This window comes from Mirounga leonina, unplaced genomic scaffold (genome assembly GCF_011800145.1).
Source record: "Mirounga leonina isolate KUSES-001 unplaced genomic scaffold, KU_Mleo_1.0 Mir_92, whole genome shotgun sequence".
NCBI lineage: Eukaryota > Metazoa > Chordata > Mammalia > Carnivora > Phocidae > Mirounga > Mirounga leonina.
In genome coordinates, this window is record NW_023270852.1 from 17,596,251 (window position 1) to 17,621,248 (window position 24,998).

General features: G+C 37.0%; 1 protein-coding gene across 2 annotated transcripts in view; it reads right to left on the reverse strand.

The window, feature by feature from the left end:
* The window catches only part of RSF1 (remodeling and spacing factor 1), a 169,261-nt gene that overhangs the window by 110,163 nt on the left and 34,100 nt on the right, over positions 1-24,998 (reverse strand). For both annotated transcript variants that reach the window (XM_034995350.1, XM_034995349.1), the window contains exon 2: positions 11,357-11,448. In XM_034995350.1, the coding sequence (XP_034851241.1) occupies positions 11,357-11,448 (92 nt within the window). The remainder of the gene's footprint in view (positions 1-11,356; positions 11,449-24,998) is intronic.

Sequence of the window (24,998 nt, forward strand, 5' to 3'; positions counted from 1 at the left end):
TGCAAGAGAATAAATGTTTGATGTTCATGTTTTGTTTTTTAATATTTACTTATTTATTTATCAGAGAGAGAGGGCGCGAATACACACAAGCAGGAGGAGCAGCAGGCAAGGGAGAAGCAGGCTCCCCACTGAGCAAGGAGCCCCATGTGGAGCTCAATCCCAGGTCCCTGCAATCATGACCTGACTGACTTATTTCACTTAGCATTATAAGTTCTAGCTCCATCCATGTTGTTGCAAATGGCTAGATTTCATTCTTTTTTATGGCTAAATAATATTCCATTGTGCACACGCATGTGCGCACACACACACACCACCTTTTTATCCATTTATCTATCAGTGGGCACTTGGGCTGCTTCTGTATCTTGGCTATTGTAAATAAAGCGGCTATAAACACAGGGGTGCATGTATCCCTTTTAATTAGTGTTTTTGGATTCTTTGGGTAAATACCCAGGAGAATGGTTGCTGGATCATACAGTAGTTTTATTTTTAACTTTGTAAGGAAGCTTTTCGACAGTGGCTGCACCAGTTTGCTTCCCACCAACAGTGCAAGAGGGTTCTTTTTTCTTCACATCCTCACCAATGCCTGTTGTTTCTTGTGTTGTTGATTTTAGCCATTCTGACAGTTGTGAGGTGTTATTTCATTGAAATTTTGGTTTGCATTTCCCTGATAATAAGTGATGATTAACATCCTTTCATGTGTCTGTTGGTCATCTGTATTTCTTCTTTGGAGAAATGTCTGTTCATGTCTATTGCCCATTTTTAATTGGGTTAATTATTTTTGCATATTCAGTTTTTTTAAGTTCCTTATATATTTTGGATACTAACCCTTTATCAGATATGTCATTTGCAAACATCATCACCCATTCCACAGGTTGTCTTTCAGTTTTATCCACTGTGTCCTTTGCTGTTTGGATGCTTTTATTTTATTAAGTCCCAACAGTTTATTTTTGCTTGTTTCCCTTGCCTCAGGAGACGTATCTAGAAAAAAAGTTGCTATGGCCCATGTCAAAGAGGTTACTATGGTTTCAGGTCTCACAGTTAGTTATTTAATCCATTTTTAATTTATGTGTCTGGTGTAAGAAAGTGATCCAATTTCTGTCCAGTTTTCCCAACACCATTTGTTGAAAAGACTGTCTTTTTCCCCACTGCACATTCTTTCCTACTTTGTCAAAGATTAGCTAACCATATAGATATGGGTTCATTTCTGGGTTTTCTATTCTGTTTCATTGATCTATGTGTCTATTTCAGTGCTAGTACCATACTGTTTTGATTACTACCGCTTTGCAATATAACTTGAAATCAGGAATTGAGATGCCTCCAGCTTTGCTTTTCTTTTTCAAGATTGCTTTGGTTAGTCAGGATCTTTTGTGGTTTCATACACATTTCAGACCTGTTTATTCTAGTTCTGTGAAAAATGCTGTTGGTATTTTGGTATGGATTACATTAAAGGTGTAGATTGCTTTGGGTAGTTTATAGACATTTTAACAATATCTGTCCTTCTAATCCATGAGCATGGGATGTCTTTCCATTTCTTTGTGTCATCTTCAATCTCTTTCATCAGTGTTTTATAGTTTTCAGAGTAAAGGTCTTTTACCTCTTTGGTTAGGTTTATTCCTAGGTGTATTATTATTTTGGGTGCAATTGTAAATGGGATTGTTTTTTAATTTCTCTTTCTACTGCTTCATTATTGGTGTATAGAATCACAACAGATTTTCCTGTACACTGATTTTGTATCCTGAAAATGTATGGAATTTGTTTATCAGTTCTAGCAGTTTCTTGGTGTAGGTTTTCAGGTTTTCTAGATATAGTATCATGTCATCTGCAAATAATGAAAGTTTGACTTCTTCCTTAACCAATCTGGATGCCTTTTATTTCTTTTTGTTGTCTGACTGCTGTGGCTAGGACTTCCAGTAGTATGCTGAATAAAAGTGGTGAGAGGGGAAATCCTTGCCCTGTTCCTGATCTTAGGGGAAAAGCTCTCAGTTCTTCCCCACTGAGGATGATGTTAGCTGTGGGTTTTTCATATATGGCCTTTATTATGTTGAGGTATGTTCCCTCTAAAATTCTGTTGAGGGTTTTTATAATGAATAGATATTGTATTTCTCAAATGCTTTTTCTGTGTCTATTGAAATGATAATATGGTTTTTATCCTTTCTCTTATTGATGTAATGTATCATGTTGATTGATTTGCATATATTGAACCACCCTTGCAACCCAGGAATAAATCCCACTAGATCATGGTGAATGTTTTTTTTTAATGTATTGTTGGATTCGGTTTGCTAGTATTTTATTGAGGATTTTTGCATCTATGTTCATCAGGGATATTGGCCGGTAGTTCTCTTTTATAGTGGTGTCTTTATCTGGTTTTGGTATCAGGATAATGCTGGCCTCATAGAATGAATTTGGAAGTTTTCCTTCCTTTTCTATTTCTTGGAATAGTTTGAGAAGAATAGGTATTAACTCTTCCTGAAATGTTTGGTAGAATTCGCCTGTCAAGCCATCTGGTCCTGGACTTTTGTTTGTTGGGAGGTTTTGGATTACTAATTCCATTTCTTTTTCTTTTTTTTATTATGTTAATCACCATACATTACATCATTAGTTTTTGATGTACTGTTCCATGATTCATTGTTTGCATATAACACCCGGTGCTCCATGTAGAACGTGCCCTCTTTAATACCCATCACCAGGCTAACCCATCCCCCACCCTCCTCCCCTCTAGAACCCTCAGTTTGTTTTTCAGAGTCCATAGTCTCTCATGGTTCGTCTCCCCCTCCAATTCCCCCCCCTTCATTCTTCCCCTCCTGCTATCTTCTTCTTTTTTTCACTGCTGATAACTGGTCTGTTCAAATCTTTTTCTTCCTATTTCAGTTTGGGTAGTTTGTATGTTTCTAGGAACTTAGCCATTTCTCCTAGGTTGTTCAATTTGTTGGCATAGAGTTTTTTCATAATATTCTTTTATAATTGTTTGTAAATTTGCAGTGTTGACTGTTATTTCTCCTCTCTCCTTTATGATTTTGAGTCCTTTCTCTTTTATTTCTTGGTAAGTCTGGCTAGAGGTTTATCAATCATTGATTTTTTTCAAAGAACCATCTCCTGGTTTCATTAATCTGTTCTTTTGGTTTTTGTTTTAGTTTATCATTTATTTCTGCTCTAATCTTTATTATTTCCTTCCTTCTACTGGTTTTAGGTTTCATTTGTTGTTCTTTTTTATAGCTCTCTTAAGTGTAAGGTTAGGTTGTTTGAGCTTTTTGTCTTTTTTTTTTTAATAAAGATTTTATTTACTTATTTGACAGAGAGAGAGACACAGCAAGAGAGGGAACACAAGCAGGGGGAGTGGGAGAGGGAGAAGCAGGCTTCCCATGGAGCAGAGAGCCTGATGTGGGGCTCGATCCCAGGATCCTGGGATCATGACCTGAGCCAAAGGCAGATGCTTAACAACTGAGCCACCCAGGCACTCCAAGTTTTTTGTTGCTTCTTAACATACACTGCTACTATAAACTTTCTGCTTAGAACCGCTTTTGCTGCAACTACAGGTTTTGGACCATTATGTTTCCATTTTCATTTGTTCCAATGTACTTTTATTTCTTCTTTTATTTCCTGGTTGACCCATTCATTGTGTAGCATGTTATTTAACCTCCATGTATTTGTGATCTTTCTAGATTTTTTCTCCTGGTTGATTTCCAGTGTCACAGCATTGTGGACAGAGAAGATGCATGGTATGACTTCAATCTTCTTCAATTTGTTGAGACTGATTTTATGACACCAATATGTATCTATTCTGAAGAACATTCTGCGCACACTTGAAAAGAACGTGTATTCTGCTGTTTTAGGATAGAATGTTCTGAATGTATCTGTTAAATCCATCTGCTCCAGTGTGTCATTCAAAGCCACTGTTTCCCTGTTGATGTTCTGATTGGATGACCTGTCAATTGATGTAAGTGGGGTATTAAAGTCTCCTAGTATCCACTGTATTACTATTGATTAGTTCCTTAGGTCTGTTAACTTTTTATGTATTTGGGCGCTCCTATATGGGGTATATTTACATAAATATTTACAATTATATCTGCTTGTTGGATTGTCCCCCTTTATTTATATCAAGTCCTTCTTTATGTCTTGTTACAGTCTTTGTTTTACAGTTTGTTTTGTCTGATATGAATATTGCTATTCAGGCGTTCTTTTGACATCCATTTGCATGATAGAGGTTTCTTCATTCCCTCACTTTCAATCTGCAAGTGTCTTTTGGTGTAAAATGAGTCTCTTGTAGGCAGCATATAAATGGGTCTTGTTTTTTTAACCCATCCTGTCACCTTATGTCTTTTCACTGGACTATTTAATTCATTTACATTAGATGCAATTAGTGATAGATATTTATTGCCATCTTATTACCTTTTTTGTGGTTGTTTCTGAAGATTTTCTCTGATCCTTTTTTGTCTTTCACATTTTGCTGATTTTCTTTATTGATATACTTGGTTTTTTTTCTTCATTCTTTGTAGGTTTATTAGGGCTTTCCAATATACGGTTACCATTAGGTCTTCTCGACAACCTCTTGTGCATATAGCAGCCTACATTAAGTTGATGGTCATTTAATTTTGAACCCACTTTTTTCTTCTCTCCTCCCTAGATTTTAGGGGTATGTTACTAATTTTTTTTTTTTTTTTAAGTAGGCTCCATGCCCAGCATGGAGCCCAAGGTGGGTCTTGAACTCATGACCCTGAGGATCAAGACCTGGGCTGAGATCAAGAGTAGGATGCACTTATACCACTCGTGTAGGTGATGTTACTATATTTTAAAATTTTTTTGTGAATATCTTGACTTATTTTTTTTTACAGAAATATTCATTTTTCCCTGCTTTTGTGTTTCCTACCTTTATAATATATCCCCTTTCCATTCAAAGAGTCCCCTTTAATATTTCTCGCAGGGCTGGTTTAGTGGTCATGAACTCCTTTACTTTTTTTTTTTTTAAAGATTTTATTTATCTTTGAGAGAGAGAGAAAGCATGTATGGGGGCGGGGGTGGGGAGGGACAGAGGGAGAAATAGACTCTCCACTGAGCAGGGAGCCCGACGAGGGACTCAATCCCAGGACCTTGGGATCATGACCGGAGCCAAAGGCATACACTTAACTGAATGAGCCACCCAGGTGCCCGTGAACTCCTTTATTTTTTGTTTATCTGAGAAACTCTTCATTTCTCCTTCTATTCTGAATGATAGCCTTGCTGGATAGAGTATTCTTGGATGCAGATTTTTTTAATTCAACACTTTGAATGAATATATAATGCCACTCCCTTCTGACTTGCAAAGATTCTGCTGAAAAATCTCCTGCTAGCCTTACGGGTTTTCCCTTGTAAGTTACTGAATTCTTTTGTCTTGCTGCTTTTAAGATTTTATACTTGGCAAATTTATTTATTTATTTTTAAAAGATTTTATTTATTTGACAGAGAGAGACACAGCGAGGGAGGGAACACAAGCAGGGGGAGTGGGAGAGGGAGAAGCAGGCTCTCTGCTGAGCAGGGAGCCTGATGCGGGCCTTGATCCCAGGACCCTGGGATCACAATCCAAGCCGAAAGCTGATGCTTAACGACTGAGCTAATCAGGCACCCCTATACTTGGCAAATTTAATTACAGTATGTCTTGGTTTGGGTCTGCTTTTGTTGATTTTGATGGAATTCTCTGTGCCTCCTGGATCTGGATGTCTGTTTCCTTCCCCAAATTAGGGAAGTTTTCAGCTATCATTTCTTCAAATCAATTTTCTGCCTCTTTTCTCTCTCTTCTTTTTCTGGGATTACTATAATATGAGCGTTATTATATTTGATGAGTCACTGAGTTTCCTAAGTCTATTCTTGTTTTATGTAATTCTTTTTTTCCTCTCTTTTGTTCAGTTTGATTACTTTCCATTACTTTGTCTTCTAGGTCGCTAATTTCTTCCTCTTCTTTTCCATCCTGCTATGCATTCCATCAAGTGTGTTTCTGAACTCATTTTTTAAGCCCTTTATCTCTTCTATGTTGTTTCTTATCTCTATGTTAAGAGTCTCACTCATGTTTTCCACTCTTTTCTCAAGTCCAGTGAGCCTCTTTGTGATCATTGCTTTAAATTCTCTATTAGGCATGTTACTTATATCTGTTTTGCTTATATCTCTGGCCATGCCTTGTCCTGTTCTTTCATTTGGGATCTCAATTTGTCTGCCTCTCTGTGTCTGTTTCTGAGTGTTAAGAAAGTATGCTAAGTCTTCTGCTCTTCAGAGTAGTGACTTTACAAAGAGGAGGTACTGGAGTACCCTGCAGTGTAATGTCCCCTATTCACCAGAAACTGGCACTTCAGGAGAGTATCTTATGTGTGTTGCTTACTTACTGATATCATTTTGATAACTAATAATGCTGAGCATATTTTAATATGTTAATTGGATGTTATGGTATTCCATTTTGTTAAGCGCTTTATCAAATTTTGATTTCCAACAAAAGCAGGACTTGAGATGAGATCAAACAGTTCATTTGGAAAGTGATCCAAGGAAGGCCTCAAAGAGCAGACATGCAAATCCAAACAATCATAGAACTTGTTTCATATTGGTGACCAGCCACAGTATCAATCTGGAGTACTCTGCTTCTTTCTTTCATGTTTCTTTGTCCTCTTTGTACTAGGGACAGTTTCAGACTTCACCCAGAAAACTTCAACCAATGGACATCAGGGAGAACACAGTTTGCGATGTGCTAAGCATTAGGCACAGCTCGGAGACTTGATATTCGTTGTTTTCACCAGCTAGGTTCTGAAGCCATGTGTCATGAAAGCAATACAAAACTAATACAAAGTGGAAAAGGGAGGATGGGTGAAAGCTAAAGAGAAATAAAAAATTAACAAAGAGTTTATTGTTCTTTAATAAAATAGTAGAGACTTTAGCATTCAAAAAGGATAAGGGAAAAATATCTATCTGTACTTAGGTGTGTGTTGTACATAAATTTTATTTATAGGGCAGCAAAAGTCTTAAAAATCAGAAAAAAAGGAAAATCAGAAAAGATAGTAGATATAAGTATGAAATTAGCAAACCTCACTAAATACCTAAGTAGAAAAATTATTTTTTAATATTGAAGGACCTTTTCTACATCCATACACACACATATACATCCACACACACACACGTTAAGTGAGGCCATAAAAACAAGTGTCAACAAAATTAATGATCAAAAATCATACAAAGTATGTTCTACATAATGGAATGAAATTAGAAACCAGTAACAGGAAAAGGAATTGGCAAAATTTACATGTATGTGGAAATTAAACAACATACAACCAAATAATAGGTCAAAGAAGGAATCACTAGAGAAACGGGAAAATAGTTTGAGATGAAAGAAAATTAAATGTAACATACCAATTTATGGAATGAAGCTAAAGCAGGGAGTAAAGATGGAATATAATAGCTGAAAATGTCTATGTTAAAAAGAGGAAGATCTCAAATCAATAACCTAAACTTCCACCTTAATACCAGAAAAGAGCAAACTAAACCCAATGGAAATTAAAGGAAAGAATAAAATAGAAAAAAAATAGGGAAATTCAATAAAACCATAAAGTGATTTTTAAAAGATCAACAAAATTGATAAACCTATAGCTATGCTGACCAAGAAAAAAAAGAACATGCAAAATTAGTAAAATAAGGAAAGAGGGGATATTACTACTACCTATACATAAATAAGATTACAAATGAATACTATGAACAATTGAATGCCAATAAGCTAGATAAGCTAAATAAAATGAACAATTTCCTAGAGAGACACAAGCTATTGAAATTGATTCAAGAAGAAATACAAATCTGAACTTATAGAAGAAACCAAGTAAACAAACAAAAACAAAACTTCCAACAAAGAAAAGCCCAAACCCAGATGGTTTTACTGCTAGATTCTAATAAATGTTTAAAGAATTAACATTAATACTTCATGACACTTACCAAAAAAAAGAGGAAATAATTCGCAACTAATTCTATGAGGTCATAGACATCTCAAGAAAACACCACATCAGTATCCCTTAAAAATATAGACACAAAAATCCTCAACAGTAAATTAGCAAACCAAATCTAGCAACATATAAAAAGGTTTATGAACCATGATAAAATGGGATTGATTACAGGATTGCAACTGTTTCAACATATGAAAATTAATTAAATTAATACATCATGTTAATAAAAGAAAAAACCACAAGGTTATCTCAATAGATGCAGAAAAAACATCTGACAAAATCTAATACCCTTCATGATAAAAATACTCAACATACTAGGAAGAGACTTTTCTCAACCTGATAAAGAACATCTATGACGTATCTAATATCATATTAAATCTTAAAATATTGAAAAGCTTCCCCCTAGGATCAGAAACATGACATCTCCTCTCATCATTTCTATACAACAGTGTACCAGAAGTTCTAATGAATGCAATTATGCAAGAAAAAGAAATAAAGGGTCTCCAGATTGCAAAGGAGAAAGTAAAACTATCTAGATGTGCAGATGACATAATCTTATATACAGAAGATATTAAAAATCCACAACAAAACTATTTGAGCTAATAATCAAGTCTGGCAAAGTTGCAAGATACAAAAATTAATTGTATTTCTAACATTAGCAATGAATGATATGAAAATGAAATTAAGAAAAGAATTACATTTATAACAGCATCAAAACCAAGAAAATACTAAGGAATTGAACAAATTAAGTGTAATACTGGAATCAGTAAACTACAAAATGTTTTTGAAAGGAATTAAAGACCTCAATATTTTGAAAGACATCCTATTTTCATGGATCAGATTTATTTTTGTTAAGAAGCTAATACTCCCCAAATTTATATATAGATTATACCTAACCCTATCTAAATCACAGCTAGCATTTTTACAGAAATGAACAAGCTGATACTTAAACTCATTAAGAAAATGCACGGGAAACAGAACAGCCAAAACAATATTGAAAAAGAACAATTTCAAAATTTATCACAAAGCTATAGTAATCAAGACAGTATGGTACTGGCATAAATGATGACATATAATAAGACAATAGAGGGGCACCTGGGTGGCTCAGTCAGTTAAGCACCAGCCTTCAGCTTAGGTCATGATCCCACGGTCCTGGAATCAAATCCCGCATGGGGAAACCTGCTTCTTCCTCTCCCTCTGCCATCCCCCCCCGCAACTTGTACACTCTGGCTTGCTCTGTCAAATAAATAAATAAAATCTTTAAAAAAAAAAAAAAAAGACAATAGAACAAAGACTTCAGAAATAAACCCTTATGTTAATGGTCAACTGACTTTCTACAAGAATGTCAAGGTAATCAAATATGGGAAAGAATGGTCTTTTCAACAAATGGTAATGCAACAAGTGGGTATCCACATGCAAAAGGATCTAGCTGAACCCCTATTTTCTAAAATATACAAAAATTAACTTAAAAGAGACCATAGATCTAAACATAAAAGTCAAACGTACAGAACTGTTAGTATAGATTATAGGATTATATCTTCATGATCTTGGGTTGAGCAATGGTTTCTTAGTTATGACACCAAAGCACTAGCCACAAAGGAAAAAAATATATTGGATTTCATCAAAATTAAAACTTTTGTGCATGAAGAACATTACATAGATAGTAAAAAGACAACACACAAAATGGGAGAAAATGTATGCAAAATCATATACCTGGTAAGGGTCTAGTATGCACAATATATAAAGAGCTCTTTAAACTCAAGAACAAAAAGACAAACAACCAACTAAACAATGTAGGACAGGAGTAGGTATTTTTCCACATTTTCCCAAAGATATACAACAGCCAACAAGCATATGAAAAGAATGCTCACCATCATTTAGTCATAAGGAAAATGCAAATCAAAACCACAATGAGAACACTTTACACTCACTAAGATGGTTAAAATCAATCAACCAATCAATCAATCAATCATAAGTGTTGGTGAGGAAGGATGTGGAAAAGTTGGAACCCTCATAAATCCTTAGTGGTAATGTAAAATGGTGCAGCTCTGGAAAACAGTCTGGCAGTTCCTCAAACAGTTAAACACAGAATTACCATATGACCCAGCAATTCCACTCTAGATATAAGAAATAAATCACATGTCTACCCAAACCTCTATGTAAGTGTTCATAGCAACACTTTTCATAAGAGCCAAAAGATGTAAACAAGCCAAATATCATAAACTGGTAAGTCAATAAATAAAAAGTGGTATATGCATATGATGGAACATTATTCAGGCATAAAATGGAACAAAATACTGGGGCGCCTGGGTGGCTCAGTCAGTTAAGCACTGACTCTTGACCTCAGCTCAGGTCTCAATCTCAGTCGTGAGTTCAAGCCCCACATTGGGCTCCATGCTGGGCGCAGAGCCTACTTAAAAAAAAAAAAAAAAAAAAAAAGGAACAAAGCACTGATTCTTTCTAAATTTCTGACCCAGAGAATCAGTGGGCTGATTAAAATGATTATTGTTTCATGTCACTTAATTCGGAATGGTGTATAATACAGCAAAGATAACTGGAAAAGCACATGTGATTTTTATAGTAAAAACAAGCCAACTCTTGTTCCCTGATGGTTCCTCTTTTCATAGTGCTCTAAAGTCACATATACAACCCCCCACAAAAGAAAGCAGATATGAAAATACATGGGTATATAAACACGTATATTTTTTATAACATAAGAAAATTACATCGTTTTCAAAATACCAAAAAATATCACCTAACATTCTGGTATGTTATAGAATTCAAAATACTCCCAAAGATATCATGGAGGTAGGTATATACAACAGCTTAGGCTTCCAAAAGCTGTGTAGTTTTCAAAGTTTGAATGCAATTTCAGACAATTTTTCCTGAATGGTCTTGCCTTTAATAGGGTTTATCATACAGCAACACTTTTCTGATTTCCCAGGTTGTTCTCACTGAGAATAGATTTGGCCTTATTGGTAACTTTGAAGCCTCCTATATTTGACTTAAAGGTGTTATGACATTTTACCTTTTAAGTAACAGACAAATTCTGGCTCTGTCTATGCATACTGTGTGATCTCAAAGAAAAATGACAACTTTCTTTGCCTTATCTATGTCTTACTTGATTCAATCAGGGTGATTCTAAGGATTAAATGAGAGAAGACATGAAAAGTCCTGGGCACACAGTGTTAGGCACAAAAGAAACAGAACACCTCTGAAACCTAACCTTAAGACTCAAGACTATGGCTTAGTAGCTGCAGAAGAGAATCACATACTAATAGTAATTATATGGATTTCTAAGTCTTATTTTGCAATTTTTAGTAGACCATTTTAAAAGTTAAGCATATTATGAAACACATCAATTTATGCTAGATAAAGTAATATTTCAGTAACAGAGGTTAATTTTTAATATGTACCTTGATTAAATATTTTTCCCATCTGTCTGCTGTAACAGATTTGCCAATCTTCCTCATCAACTTCAAATGGAGCTCCACCAATTCTTTCGGTACTTAAAAAAAGAAAAAAATACTGTTAGCCAGCAGAATAAAATGTTTATAAACATTTAAGATGATAAAAAAAGAACTTTCCCAGGGCACCTGGGTGGCTCAGTCAGTTAAGCGTCCTTTGGCTCAGGTCATGATCCCAGGAATTCTGGGGATTGAGTACCTGCTTCTCCCTCTCCCTGCTGCTCCCCTTGTTTGTGCTCTCTCTCTCTTTGCCAAATAAATAAATAAAATCTTTAAAAAAAAAAAAAAAGAACTTTCCCCAACCCTGAATACGTTTTCAAAATAGATGATGTTGATTTTAGCTATCTCTTAAACCCTGAATCAGAAAAGACTAAACTAGGGCAGGAAATAACTGAAAACCACTCTCTTAAAGATGAGAAGGAATATTCATTCACATTTTCTTTCAAAGTATTATCAAGTAAGAATGAACCTGAGGGGCGCCTGGGTGGTTCAGTTGGTTAACTGTCTGCCTTCGACTCGGGTCATGATCCTGGGGTCCTGGGATTGAGCCCCACATTGGGCTCTCTGCTCAGTGGGAAGCCTGCTTCTCCCTCTCTCTCTGACCCTCCACCCTGTTCATGCTCTCACTCACTCTCTCTCAAACAAATAAATAAAAAATCTTAAAAAAAAAAAGAAAAGAATGAACTTGAATGTAATCTGTGGATTTTTAGAGTGATAATGATGTGTCAATGTAGGTTCATCAATTGTAACAAATGTACTTCTGTGGTGCCAGGGTGTGGATAGTGGGGAGGTTCTATGTGTTGGGGAAGAGGGTACATGTGAACTCTCTGTACTTTGTGCTCTTTATTTCTGTGAATCTAAAACTGCTCTAAAAAATAAAGCCCATAAAAAAAAAAAAATACCATCAAGTAAAAGCCTTTAACCATACAAGTAAAATTTCTACTAGTATTTATTTCTCTTAACACATATTTGGAATAATTTACTGATCCTGCAAACCAAGACACAGATCCAATCCACAGAGTTAGGAAAGAATCAGGGAATATAAATCCCAAGTTGATAGATATCTCAGAAATAGAGTCTAATGGTTTTCAAACTATTTCACAAAACTACTCTTTCAATCTATACCTTCTCTAAGTGCTAAAGTCCTTTATAGCATCCCTATGGATCTTCACTTGACAACCTTTAGGACAGAAAATTGACTTATCTTCTCAAGTTCTAGTTATTAGAAAGTTAGCCTTAGATGTGGTCAAAATCTGCCTTCCTACACCTTCCTTCCCTGGTTCTTACTCTTATTCTCTAGCTTCAAAGATAATACTTTCAATTCCTCTTCTGCTGGAACTTTCAAATATTTGAAGATTGTTTTATCTTCCCTCAGGTTTTCTCTTCTAACTGTAAACAACCAGAGTTCCATATATCCCTTGGGCATGATCTGATTATGTTGTTTAATTATATGAGTTAGACTCGAGGGAAATAAAGGACACACACATATGCCTATCAAATTTAGCATTTCCCAAATACCAAATACCACTAGTAACCTAAGAGAAACTGGAGGTATACTCTCTAAAAAGGTTCTATAATCAAGTACAATAGAAAAATACTGAATCCAAAAAAAGGTTGTTTTGTTGTTGTTGTTTTACTGCAAGACTTCTTGATGTCTTTATTGATTGATCTTATGTGTACTGTGAATATCCAAGAAAAGGATATAATCTGCACATTCCCTAATATATTTTATCATGGAATTTTTGTGTGTGTGAAACATACACTACCTTATCTTAGGACACAAGTGCTCTAAAGAACAGGTTGGGAAATGATGGACTAATTTTCAGTCATTCAGACTCTTCATTCTCCACTAAAGCCAATTTTAACTTGAAATGACCCTGAAGTATAAAAACATTCACCCATTCAACAAATTTCTGTTGGACCACTACTTTAAACAAGAAAAAGTCTCTATCCTTAATGAGCCTACTTAAGTGAGTCTTAGGGGGTTAGACAGTGGGTGGGTTGGAGGTGGGGGTCGGGGAGAAGCATAGGAGGAGTGGTTATAGACAAGTAGACAGACTATTATACTAAGTCTAAACCTAAATTTGGGATTGAGGGTGGAGCAGAGAAAAGGGGGTAAAGGACATTACTTAAAGAAGTAACAGCAAATACAAAAGATGAAAAATAAAATGATCATGGAAGTGGAGGCATGGGCACAAAAAAAGGGCATGATAATAAAGATGATGTCCAGGCAAAGAAGTTCACATTTTATTTAGAAGTTTAGGCAAGAGAGTGCTCTCTGCATTTTAGAAAGCAATTGAATTGCAGGAAAACAGACTGCTTTTATTTGCTTGCTTGTTTTAGGAGGTGGGATGCAAGGCAGAGATTAAATGTAAATTCTGCAAAATATCAACCCAGAAAGATGGGAGTAACCCGAACTTGAGGTGGTATAGACAGAAGTGGGCAGATCTGAGAAAAGTTTAGGAAACAAATAATACAATTTAGTGATTGATTGGTTGTGCAAAGCTATCGAGAAAGTCAAGAAAACCTTAGGCACTGGCTAGGCAACTGAGTAGATGCCAATGACAACACAGGAAAAAAAAAGACCAGGGCTCAGGTGTCCCCTCTACCATTTAATACAAGGTGACTAGGATTCTTCTGGTCAAGTTCTTTAAACACTGAATGTCAAACTCCTCATCTGTAAAGGGCTACATTAACTATCTTACAGTTTTAAAAGTACAAAAACCAACATTACATAAAGCTAAAACATCTTTATTTTTACTTCTGTTGTGATACTTGGGGAACCATGGCCTGTTTCAATTTCTCCTTTTCTGCCTTCCCCAAACACAACAGTCTTGATGATTCTGCCTTCATACATTTCAACTCTGCTCCCTCTTTCCCCCAATTTCTCCAGGATATCACTGTACTCTCACTTCAGAAAAATAGCTGTGATAATCCCTTATAACCAAACCAACCTTCCAAAAATACTGTTTTCGTAACACTTCTCATTCACTGACACCTTTTCTGGCTCCTAAATTCCTATATTAAACTCATCCAGATTCCTTACCATAGCCTCAGAGTCTTATAATTTCAGTCTCAACCTAACTCTCCAATCCTTCTCTCTCACTTTTACACTGAAATCCTTGATTCAAATCATTCTGGCCTGTTCACATACCCAGACCACTACCTATCTGGGCTTTATTTAAGCCCTCCAGCTTACTGTTTTCTCCCCCTTTGAATCATATTTCTCTTTCAGTGTCTCATCAATAAAAGGCCCAAAGTCTCTGTGATAGCCTTCTAATGATTCTGGCAACATGTTTGTCCTTGGAACACCCAAAGTATTCATACTGCCTGTATCACTCCCTTAGCAGTTCGCTAAAGCTTTACATCAGTGTTTTATACATGTCTTCCATATCATACAGATATATAGAATCACAAAAAACATTTTGATAAAATTGGTACTATTTCTAAAAATCTAACAGGACAGAAATAAATATGTGCCCAAAAAATGTTTTTCAGCCCACTTGACAAATATAGTCCTTGTTGATTTAGGCATGTAGAAATAAATTATATATTACTTGATTTGCTTATTAGAGCACTGGCTCTTCCACAGAACTAACAGAAATATAAGATAAGCCACATAATTTCAAATTTTCTAGTAGTTCATTCATAAAAATAAAGAGGCCAAAATTAACTTTAATAATGTATTTTATTTTTTTTTATTTTTTTTTAAAGATTTTATTTATTTATTTGAGAGAGAGAGACTGAGAGAGAGAGCATATGAGAGGGGGGAGGGTCGGGAGGGTCAGAGGAAGAAGCAGACTCCCCGCCGAGCAGGGAGCCTGATGCGGGACTCGATCCCGGGACTCCAGGATCATGACCTGAGCCGAAGGCAGTCGCTTAACCAACTGAGCCACCCAGGTGCCCCTTTAATAATGTATTTTACTTAACACTATATATCCCAACGTTATTTTTATACAGTGAGGATTTAAAATACCAGGTACTTTACATTTTCTTCACTTGATATTTTAATTTATTTTTTAAATTGTGGCATAAATGACATATAGCATTATATTAGTTTCAACTGTGCAACACAGTGATTCAATATTTGTATACATTGTAAAATGATCACAATAAATCTAGTTATCATCTACCGCCTTACATGCCTGTAAGAAATTTCTGTGATAAGAATTTTTAAGATTTACTCTCTTAGCAACTTTCTAACAGGCAATACAGTATTACTAAATGTAATCACCATGATGTACACTATATTCCCATGACTTACTAATTTTATAGCTAGAAATCTGTACCTTTTGACCCCCTTCATTCAATTTACATCTTATTTTTTGTACTAAGTATTCAAAACATACTGTGTATTTTATACTTACAGCACACCTCACTTCACACTAGCCACATTCAAGTGCTCAAGAGCCACTTATGGTTAGTGGCTACTGTAGTGGATCATACAGAGCTGGTGTATTTAAAACTAAAATTTATAACCCACAATTTGCTAATAATTTACTTATATTTTTGAGATAATTGACATAACATTACATTACTTTCAGGTATGCAACATAATTCAGTATGTGTATATACTGCATCACCAAATAAGTCTAAGTTAACATCCGATTTGCTTATATTTTTTGTTACAAATAGAACTGACACACTGGGTGTCATACGCAACTGATGGATTGTTGAACACTACATCTAAAACTAATGATGTACTATAGGTTAGCTAATTCAATTTAAATAAAAAAAAAAATAGAACCGACAAGCTGATGACCTTTATGGACATTAGTAGCTCTTAAAATTTTGTCAATTGATAAGAAATGGGCAAAAACTTCAACAGAAAAATTAACCAACATCATGGTTAAATTGAAAATATTAAAATTCCCATACTCTGTATTCTCTAAACATGCTGTCCATTCAATAGACCATTCTATGATGATGGAAATAGTCTATATCTGCACTTTCCAATATAGTAGCCATCTACATGTGATTTTACAGCACACTTGATACGTGGCTAATAAAACTGAAACACTACACTTCTAATTTTTTAAAAAAAATTTTACTTATTTGACAGAGAGTGAGCGAGCACAAGCAGGGGCAATGACAGGCAAAGGGAGGCAGAAGGAGAGGGAGAAGCAGGCTCCCCGCGGAGCAGGACCCCAGGATCATGACCTGAGCTGAAGGCAGATGCCCAACCAAATGAGCTACCCAGATGCCCCTACACTTTAAATTTTTTAAATTAAATTTAAATATCCACACGTGGCAAGTGGCTAAGACTTTGGACAGTGCAGCTATAAATCATCAATCATATTTTTAAAACACAGGATCATTTTCTAAACCACGGAGTGACAATCTGTAAATTCACTTATTTATCACCTGGAACATTTTCTAAATATCTCACTGCCCAAATATTAGGTAATTATTAACTTCCTTCTATTGATATATCTGTTAGCCAACTTTGTGTCATTCTGATAAATACAGGTTTTGTCACAACTGAACTAAGATCTCTACCTTTCACATGATAGTTTGATATATAACCTTTAACTGACCCATTTCTTTCACAAGGCCTCAGGAGGTGAAAGATTCTGAAGCAGAAGAGGTCAGGGCCCTGTGAATTCATGAAGGCCCTGCCAAGATGATGTAGGCATGAAGCAGCAGAAAGTGGTAGAATCCCAGACTGCTCTGATCCAATCACCCAAAGATGTTCTATATTTGGACATTTTTCTAAAGCATCTTCTCAGCACCAAGTCTTAAGAATGACTCTGCTTTTACAGTTCCAGTCTTAGTACTTATAATTCTGCTTTCTTTTTTTTAAGATTTTATTTATTTATTTGACAGAGAGAGACACAGTGAGAGCAGGATCACAAGCAGGGGGAGAGGGAGAGGGAGAAACAGGCTTCCCGCGGAGCAGGGAGCCCGATGCGGGGCTCGATCCCAGGACTCTGGGATCATGACCTGAGCCGAAGGCAGACGCTTAACGACTGAGCCACCCAGGCGCCCCTATAATTCTGCTTTCTAAGTGGTCGAAATTTACAGTAGCTCATAATAACTACATGTTAGAATTCTTCTCATTTCTCAATAAAGTCTTTTACTTAAACATCCTCTATTCTTGTAAGCAAAGATACACTTTGTCACAAAAACAGTTGATTTCATACTAGGTCACTGATCAAAGAACACTAGTTTCAGATACAATGATTAAAAGATAATCTTATAATAAACTTATACTTGCTGCCCAGTTTTTCCAAACTCTGTTGAGGGAGCACAGCTTTAGCAATTATGAGACTATTCCCACAGACCACTTGATCCTTGAAATAACTGTTATGTCTTTATATACTTTACCTTCAAATAATTCATTTAATCAATCACTCTAAAATTTTCTGAAAAGCAAACGGCTTGAGACAATGAACTGTAACTCAGGCCACTCTGAAAAACAACAGTTCAGAGATACCAAGTAAGTATAATATAAATCGCTAAACTCAGCTTATTACCATAATGGGAAAAAATAAATCCAAGAAGAGCTGTTATGCAGGCAGACAAACCAAGGGGTATCTGCTACTCTACTTAAGGTTTCTGAGTTTCATTTAGAACCATACTGCTGTTCCCTTATAGGTGGAGAAACCAAACATGGTTCAGATTATTTCAGAACCAAAACTGTGAAAATGTCTCTGCTACAAAGAAAGTAATCAGTGTACTGCAAATATCAGCATGGTTGGATAATCATGCAATTCAGCACTCCTTCCTGAAGGAGAAGGTAGATGTTGCTTTATGGAGAGGAAAGGCCTTTCTCTGGGTAAGATGATGTAAGCCACACTCAAACATTAGTCAGTTTTTAAAGGGTTTCTTTTTCATTATACTTAAGGAACAGCATCCTGGCAGAGGGAATCTGAGATACTTGAGGCAATGGCTTCCAGGACCATTTGCCTTCAATTCTAATCAGATGTTATTTCCCTTCTCTCTTTTCTCTCTACTCAATTTAATAACCATAAAGGACTTAAGGGGTGTGGAGGGGAGAAGGGAGAGAAAGACCCAAAACAAATTTAAAAAGAAAGAAATAGGGGCACCTGGGTGGCTCAGTTGGTTAAGCATCTGCCTTCAGCTCAGGTCATGATCTCAGGGTCCTGGGATGGAGCCCCATGTGATGCTCCCTGCTCCAACAGAGAGTATATTTCTCCCTCTCCCTCTGCTCCTCCCCCCAACTCATGCTCTCTTTCACTCTCTCAAATAACTAAAAATAAAAAAAAAAAAAAAAGAAAAACAGTGATGTGATAGTATTTAAGAGGAGGACTTTTCCTCCAACAAATCCAAACACAGTGAAAAGCTGAAAGACTAGTACACCCTTCACCTAGATGCAGCAGTTGGTAACATTCTAGGGAAACACTTTACATAGGGTAAAACCATCAGGGAAAGGCTCTCTAATAAAGATGAGACCTTAAAGAAGCAGCCAACCAAGCCAAGGAAAAAAAGAATATGCTAGCCTGTAGAGAGGTCCTGAGGCAGCCAAAAGCTACCAGTGTGGCTGGAGAAGTGAACAAGGGTCAAATCTTACAAAGCCTTGGGAGCCACGTAAAGAGTTTGTATTTTATTCTTAGTGTAATGAGAACTCGAGGAAGGAATTTAGGAAAGTTTAATGATCCAAGTTTTTAAAAAGATCATTCTGTGTCTAGGATCTGCTTCAAAATAATCTAGGCAGTGGTGGGGGGGGGGAGGTTGGGGGGTAGTGTCTGGGTAGGTGGAGTTACAGATGAAACAAAATCATAAAATTGTACTGAAGGGGGTGATGGGTATATGGAAGTTCATTATACAACCTTCTACTTTTATATGTTTCACATTTTTCATAATTTAAAAAGGTAAAGGATACGTGGAGGTCACTTTGGTTGCTCTGTGAGGAATGAATGAGAGGGAAGCAAAGAGAACTAATTCGGAGGCTACAGCCACACTTCAGGCAAGAGGTAATGATGGCCTGGACTAAGGCTGCAGCAGTAGAGATGCAGAGAAGAGCCTTCAAGGCAAGTTGCAAAATGTAAAAGCTTCTTAACAAGCACCTTCACCAATCTTGATCTCAGGAAGTGACTACAATATATTTGTCTTCCATATGATCCCAACTAATCTGTTCATGTATAAAAGCAGAAACCACAACTTTTTGTTAAATTATACTAAGTTAGGAAAGAAACATATACACACAGACATTTAATAAAGTCAAATAAATCTATTTGTAACATTTCTTATTTCTGATACTCTTCATCATTTCAAATGTTCACATTTCACTTAATCTGAACTTAATATTTCAACTAATACTTAAAAGTTATATTATTTGTATATTATGAAAAGCACTAGACAAAGTGAGGCGAAAGAGGTACAAACATCAATTTTCTCGCCCATAAATGGAGTTGATCTAAAGTCCTCCAGCTCTATTATTAAACCCCTATGGCTAGGTACTGAGGCAAGTATTTATTTGCCTAATAATAACACAATAATTATAGGATCTAAGAATTTCTGGACTGAAAGCATGATCTAATTCACACTCTCTGACAGACTAGAAAATTTAGTAACTAAGATGTGATGTGAATTGTCCACCACCAAGCAGAAGCCAACCAAGAGCCCAAACCTTCCAAGCCCAGGGCTTTCTAATGTTTCTTTAAGTATCAAATAGAGGAGCAGTTCAGAAGACCTAACATCAATCAAGCCACCCTTTTTGCACAGGTCCATTTCTGGGTTTTGATCTTGGGTGGCTCCTGCCTATGTACATTAGCTATTTCTAAAATGTAATTCAGCTAGTAGATGCTGTGGCAACAGAGAGACTATTTCTACTCCTCCCAATCCATTCTTTTTTTTGTAACAACTTTACTGGATATAATTCATATATACACATGAATATATATATACACACACATATATAAATAAAATATAATCCATCCATTTAAAGTATACAAATCAATGGGTTTTCTTATATTACATGATTAACTTTTTAAATTGTGGTACAATACAAACAACACAAAATTTGCCATTTTAACCATTTTTAAGTGTACATTTCAGTGGCATTAATTAATTAGATTCACAACATTGTGCAACCATCACCATTACTTTCCAATCCATTCTTATAGTTAAAAAAAATTTTTTTTAAAGATTTTATTTATTTGACAGAGACACAGCAAGAGAGGGAACACAAGCAGGGGGAGTGGGAGAGGGAGAAGCAGGCTTCCCGCCGAGCAGGGAGCCTGATGTGGGCTCGATCCCAGGACCCTGGGACCATGACCTGAGCTGAAGGCAGACGCTTAACGGCTGAGCCACCCAGGCGCCCCTTAGTTAAAATTTTAAAATAGTCACTCCACTTCTAAATTGCTTTCTGAACTTGTAACTATAAAAATCCACAATAGAGGGGCGCCTGAGTGGCTCAGTTGGTTACGCGACTGCCTTCGGCTCAGGTCATGATCCTGGAGTCCCGGGATCGAGTACCACGTCGGGCTCCCTGCTTGGCAGGGAGTCTGCTTCTCCCTCTGATCCTCCTCCCTCTCATGCTCTCTGTCTCTCATTCTCTCTGTCTCAAATAAATAAATAAAATCTTTAAAAAAAAAAAAATCCACAATAGTATATACTCTTAGTGAGGGCAATACTGACATCATATAGTCTTAATTATCTTTAGGTCTCACGTTGTAATTATCTACCATCTGTCTCCTCTTCTTCCTCACTCCCATCCTTAGATTTAAGCTCCATGAAGACAGAGGCCAGATCAAACTGCCTTTTTCATGACTGTATTCTCAGTACCAAGCACAGTTCCTGATTTACTCAACGATTTGACAAACTGGAATAGACAAGAAAATAGAGAAAGCAAGCAACAGGGAGAGAGGGTAGAAAGTAAAACAGTTCTGCAGCTTCTGGAAAAAAAGAGAGTTGCTATGGGGGTCAAAGAGAGGGGCACCTGGGAGGCTCAGTCGGTTAAGCGACGGACTCTTGATTTTGGCTCAGGTCATGATCTCAGGGTCCTGAGAGATCAAGCCCTGCGTTGGCTCCTCGCTAAGCATGGAGCCTGCTTAAGATTCTCTCTCTCCCTCTCTCTCTGCCCCTCCCCTTCCTTTCCCTCTGTCTCTATCTCTCTCTCCCTCTCTAAAAAAAAAAGAGAGAGAGAGAAAGAAATTATGTAAACTAACAGTATGCAGGAGAGTTCTGAGGAAGAGGAGATGAAAATGATAACAAAAGTGGCTTTGGGTTTCAGTTTGCTGTGTTAGTCATCAGGTGATATCACTAACTCAAGACAACTTAATTGCAGTTTATTTTTTTCCCTTTCTCTCTTTTTTGAGGGGAGAAATGGAAGAGGTGAATGTACCCATTAAAATGTGTATACAGGAGCAAATAATGAAGTCTGTATGTTTAACTAAAGAAATACTGGGGCACCTGGGTGTTTCAGTCGGTTAAGCGACTGCCTTCAGCTCAGGTCATGATCCCACCCAGCATCCTGGGATGGAGCCCAGGGTTGAGCTCCCTGCTCAGCGGGGAGTCTGCTTCTCCCTCCCCCCTGCTCTTGGGCTCTCACTCACTCTTTCTTTCTCTTCCTCTCAAATAAATACATAAAATCTTAAAAAAAAAAGAAAAGAAAAGAAATACCTACATGGGGGTGCCTGGCTAGCTTAGTCAGTAGACCATCCATCTGACTCTTGATCCCTGGGGTCATGAGTTTGAGCACCACATTGGGTTAGAGATTACTTAAAAAAGGGCAGGGGAGGGGAGAGCCTACGTGGCACAGTGGGTTAAACATCCGATTCTTGGTTTTGGCTAAGGTCATGATCTCAGGGTGTTGAGATCCAGCCCTGCATCAGACTCTTTGCTCAGCACGTGAAGTGTGCTTAAGTTTCTCTCTCCCTCTGCCCCTTCCCTCTCCCATTCTCTCTAATAAATAAATAAATCTTAAAAAAAATACCTACATGTACAGTGATTTCCTAATACCAGATCTCTATAAAATGCCAGGTTTCTATCTTCATCATGTACACCCCATACTATCTAAAACCTTGACCAGCACACTACAAGATGCCTTTATGATCCAATGCCATGATTTTAGGTGTTATGAAATCAGCTTGATATTTCTTTTAAAGACAATTCTGCAGAACTATGAACTTAAAAGAATTCCATTTCAGGGACACTTGCCTGGCTCAGTTAGTATAGCATGCAACTCTTGATACCACAGTTGTGAGTTCAAGCCCAACACTGGGCAGAGAACTTACTTAAAAAAACAAAAAACAAACAAAAAAACCCCTCCATTTCTTTGTGAAATGTATATTGTCTTTATTCCTTGCTAACAAGTGACCAGTTCACACTTTTAAACATTCATTTAACAAGCAGAGAGAAATAGATGAGTAACATACTATGTCATCTCAGAGTTTCTTGAAATCTTAGCAGAAATGGGTTCATTGTAATGTCTTTTTTTTTTTTTAAAGATTTTATTTATTTATTTGACAGAGAGAGATAGCTAGAGCAGGAACACAAGCAGGGGGAGTGGGAGAGGGAGAAGCAGGCTTCCTGCCGAGCAGGGAGCCCGATGTGAGGCTCGATCCCAGGACCCCAGGATCATGACCTGAGCTGAAGGCAGACGCTTAACGACTGAGCCACCCAGGCGCCCTCATTGTAATTTCTACAGTTATTTCAATAAATGAGAAAATGTATATGAAAACACTATTATAAACTGTAAAGCAATACAAACCAAGTTACTGTTAGTCACCACCAGATGGTGATCATGTCTTATTAAAAGCAAAATGCTGACACCTTATTTGGGGGCCAGCCAGCTGATTGCTAAAAATGATCAATAAGTAAACCAGAGGATCTGAATAAAATGTTGGTGATTTTTTTTTAAGATTTATTTATTTATTTGACAGAGAGAGAGAGCAAGCACAAGCAGGGGGAGCCCCAGGCAGAGAGAGAGGGAGAAGCACACTCTGCACTGAGCAGGGAGCCCAACGTGGGGCTCGATCCCAGGACCCTGGGAGCATGACCCGAACCAAAGGCAGAAGCTTACCGACAGAGCCACGCAGGCGCCCCAAAATGTTGGTGATTTTTAAGTAAATTCAATTGACACATCAGCAAAACAAGAGCAATAAAAAAATAGGTTCTGGGGGCACCTGGGTGATTCTTTCATGTGGAACATTTGATAACTACAATTTAAGGAAAAAAGAGTGCATGTGTTTTTTGCAGTCTTATATTAGTTATTTAACCATTCATATGACCTTGAACTTTTTTAACTTCAAACGAAGATCTTTCTACTCAGCAAAATGGTACCACTAGACATTTGAGAAGAAAACAAAATCAAACCAAGATGCTGAACATCACTAATCATCAGGGAAATGCAAATCAAAACCACAAAGAGATATCACCTCACACCTGTAAAAATGGCCAAAATCAAAAACAAAGAAAATAACAAGTGTTGGTGAGGATGTGGAGAAAAAGAACCTTCGTGCACTGTTGGTAGAAATGCAAACTGGTGCAGCCACTGTGAAAAACAGGATGGAGGTGTCTGAGAAAAGTAAAAATAGCATTACTATATGATCCAGTTAATTCCACTGCTGGGTATCTACCCAAAGAAAACAAAACCACTAATTCGAAAAGATTTATGTACCCTTATGTTTATGTTTATTGCAGTCTTATTTACAATAGCCAGAAATGGAAGCAACCCAAGTGTCCATCCACAGATGAATGGATAAAGATGTGGTACATATACAATGGAATATTACTCAGCCACAAAAAAGAATCAAATCTTGCCATTTGCAACAACATGGATGGGCCTACAGAGTATTATGCCAAGTAAAATAAGTCCATCAAAGACAAATACCATATGATTTCATTCATATGTGGAATTCAAGAAACAAAACAGACAAAAAGACAAAAAACAGATTCTTAAATATAGAGAACGGGTTGTGAGGGGAGGTGGGGGGGATGGGTGAAACAGGTGAAGGGGATCAAGAGTGTGTTTCTTTTTTTGTTTGTTTTACTTTTTTTTTTTTTTTTTTGTCAGAGAGAGAGTGTGAGAGAGCACAAGCCGGGGGAGCAGCAGACAGAGGGAGAAGGAAACTCCCCACTGGGCAAGGAGCCCAATGCGGGACTGGATCCCAGGACCCCAGGATCATGACCTGAGCTGAAGGCAGATGCTTAAATGACGGAGCCACCCAGGCATCCAAGAGTATGTTTATTGTTGTTGTTGTTTTTTTTTAAGGTTTTATTTATTTATTTGACAGAGAGAGAGCAAGAGAGGGAACACAAGCAGGGGGAGTGGGAGAGGGAGAAGCAGGATTCCCGCTGAGCAGGGAGCCAGATGCGGGGCTCGATCCCAGGATCTTGGGATCATGACCTGAGCCGAAGGCAGATGCTTAATGACTGAGCCACCCAGGCGCCCCAAGAGTATGTTTATTGTGATGAGCACCAAGTCATGTACAGAATTTTTGAATCACTATATTGTACACCTAAAACCAATATAATACCGTATGCTAATTGTACTCAAATTTAACAAAAGGAAAAAAATACAAAAACAAAAAAACTGTATTATGAAATGTTAAAACAAATCCCCAAGTATAGACTAGTATAATAAAACCCATGAACTCATCACCCCACTTCAGCAATGATCAAC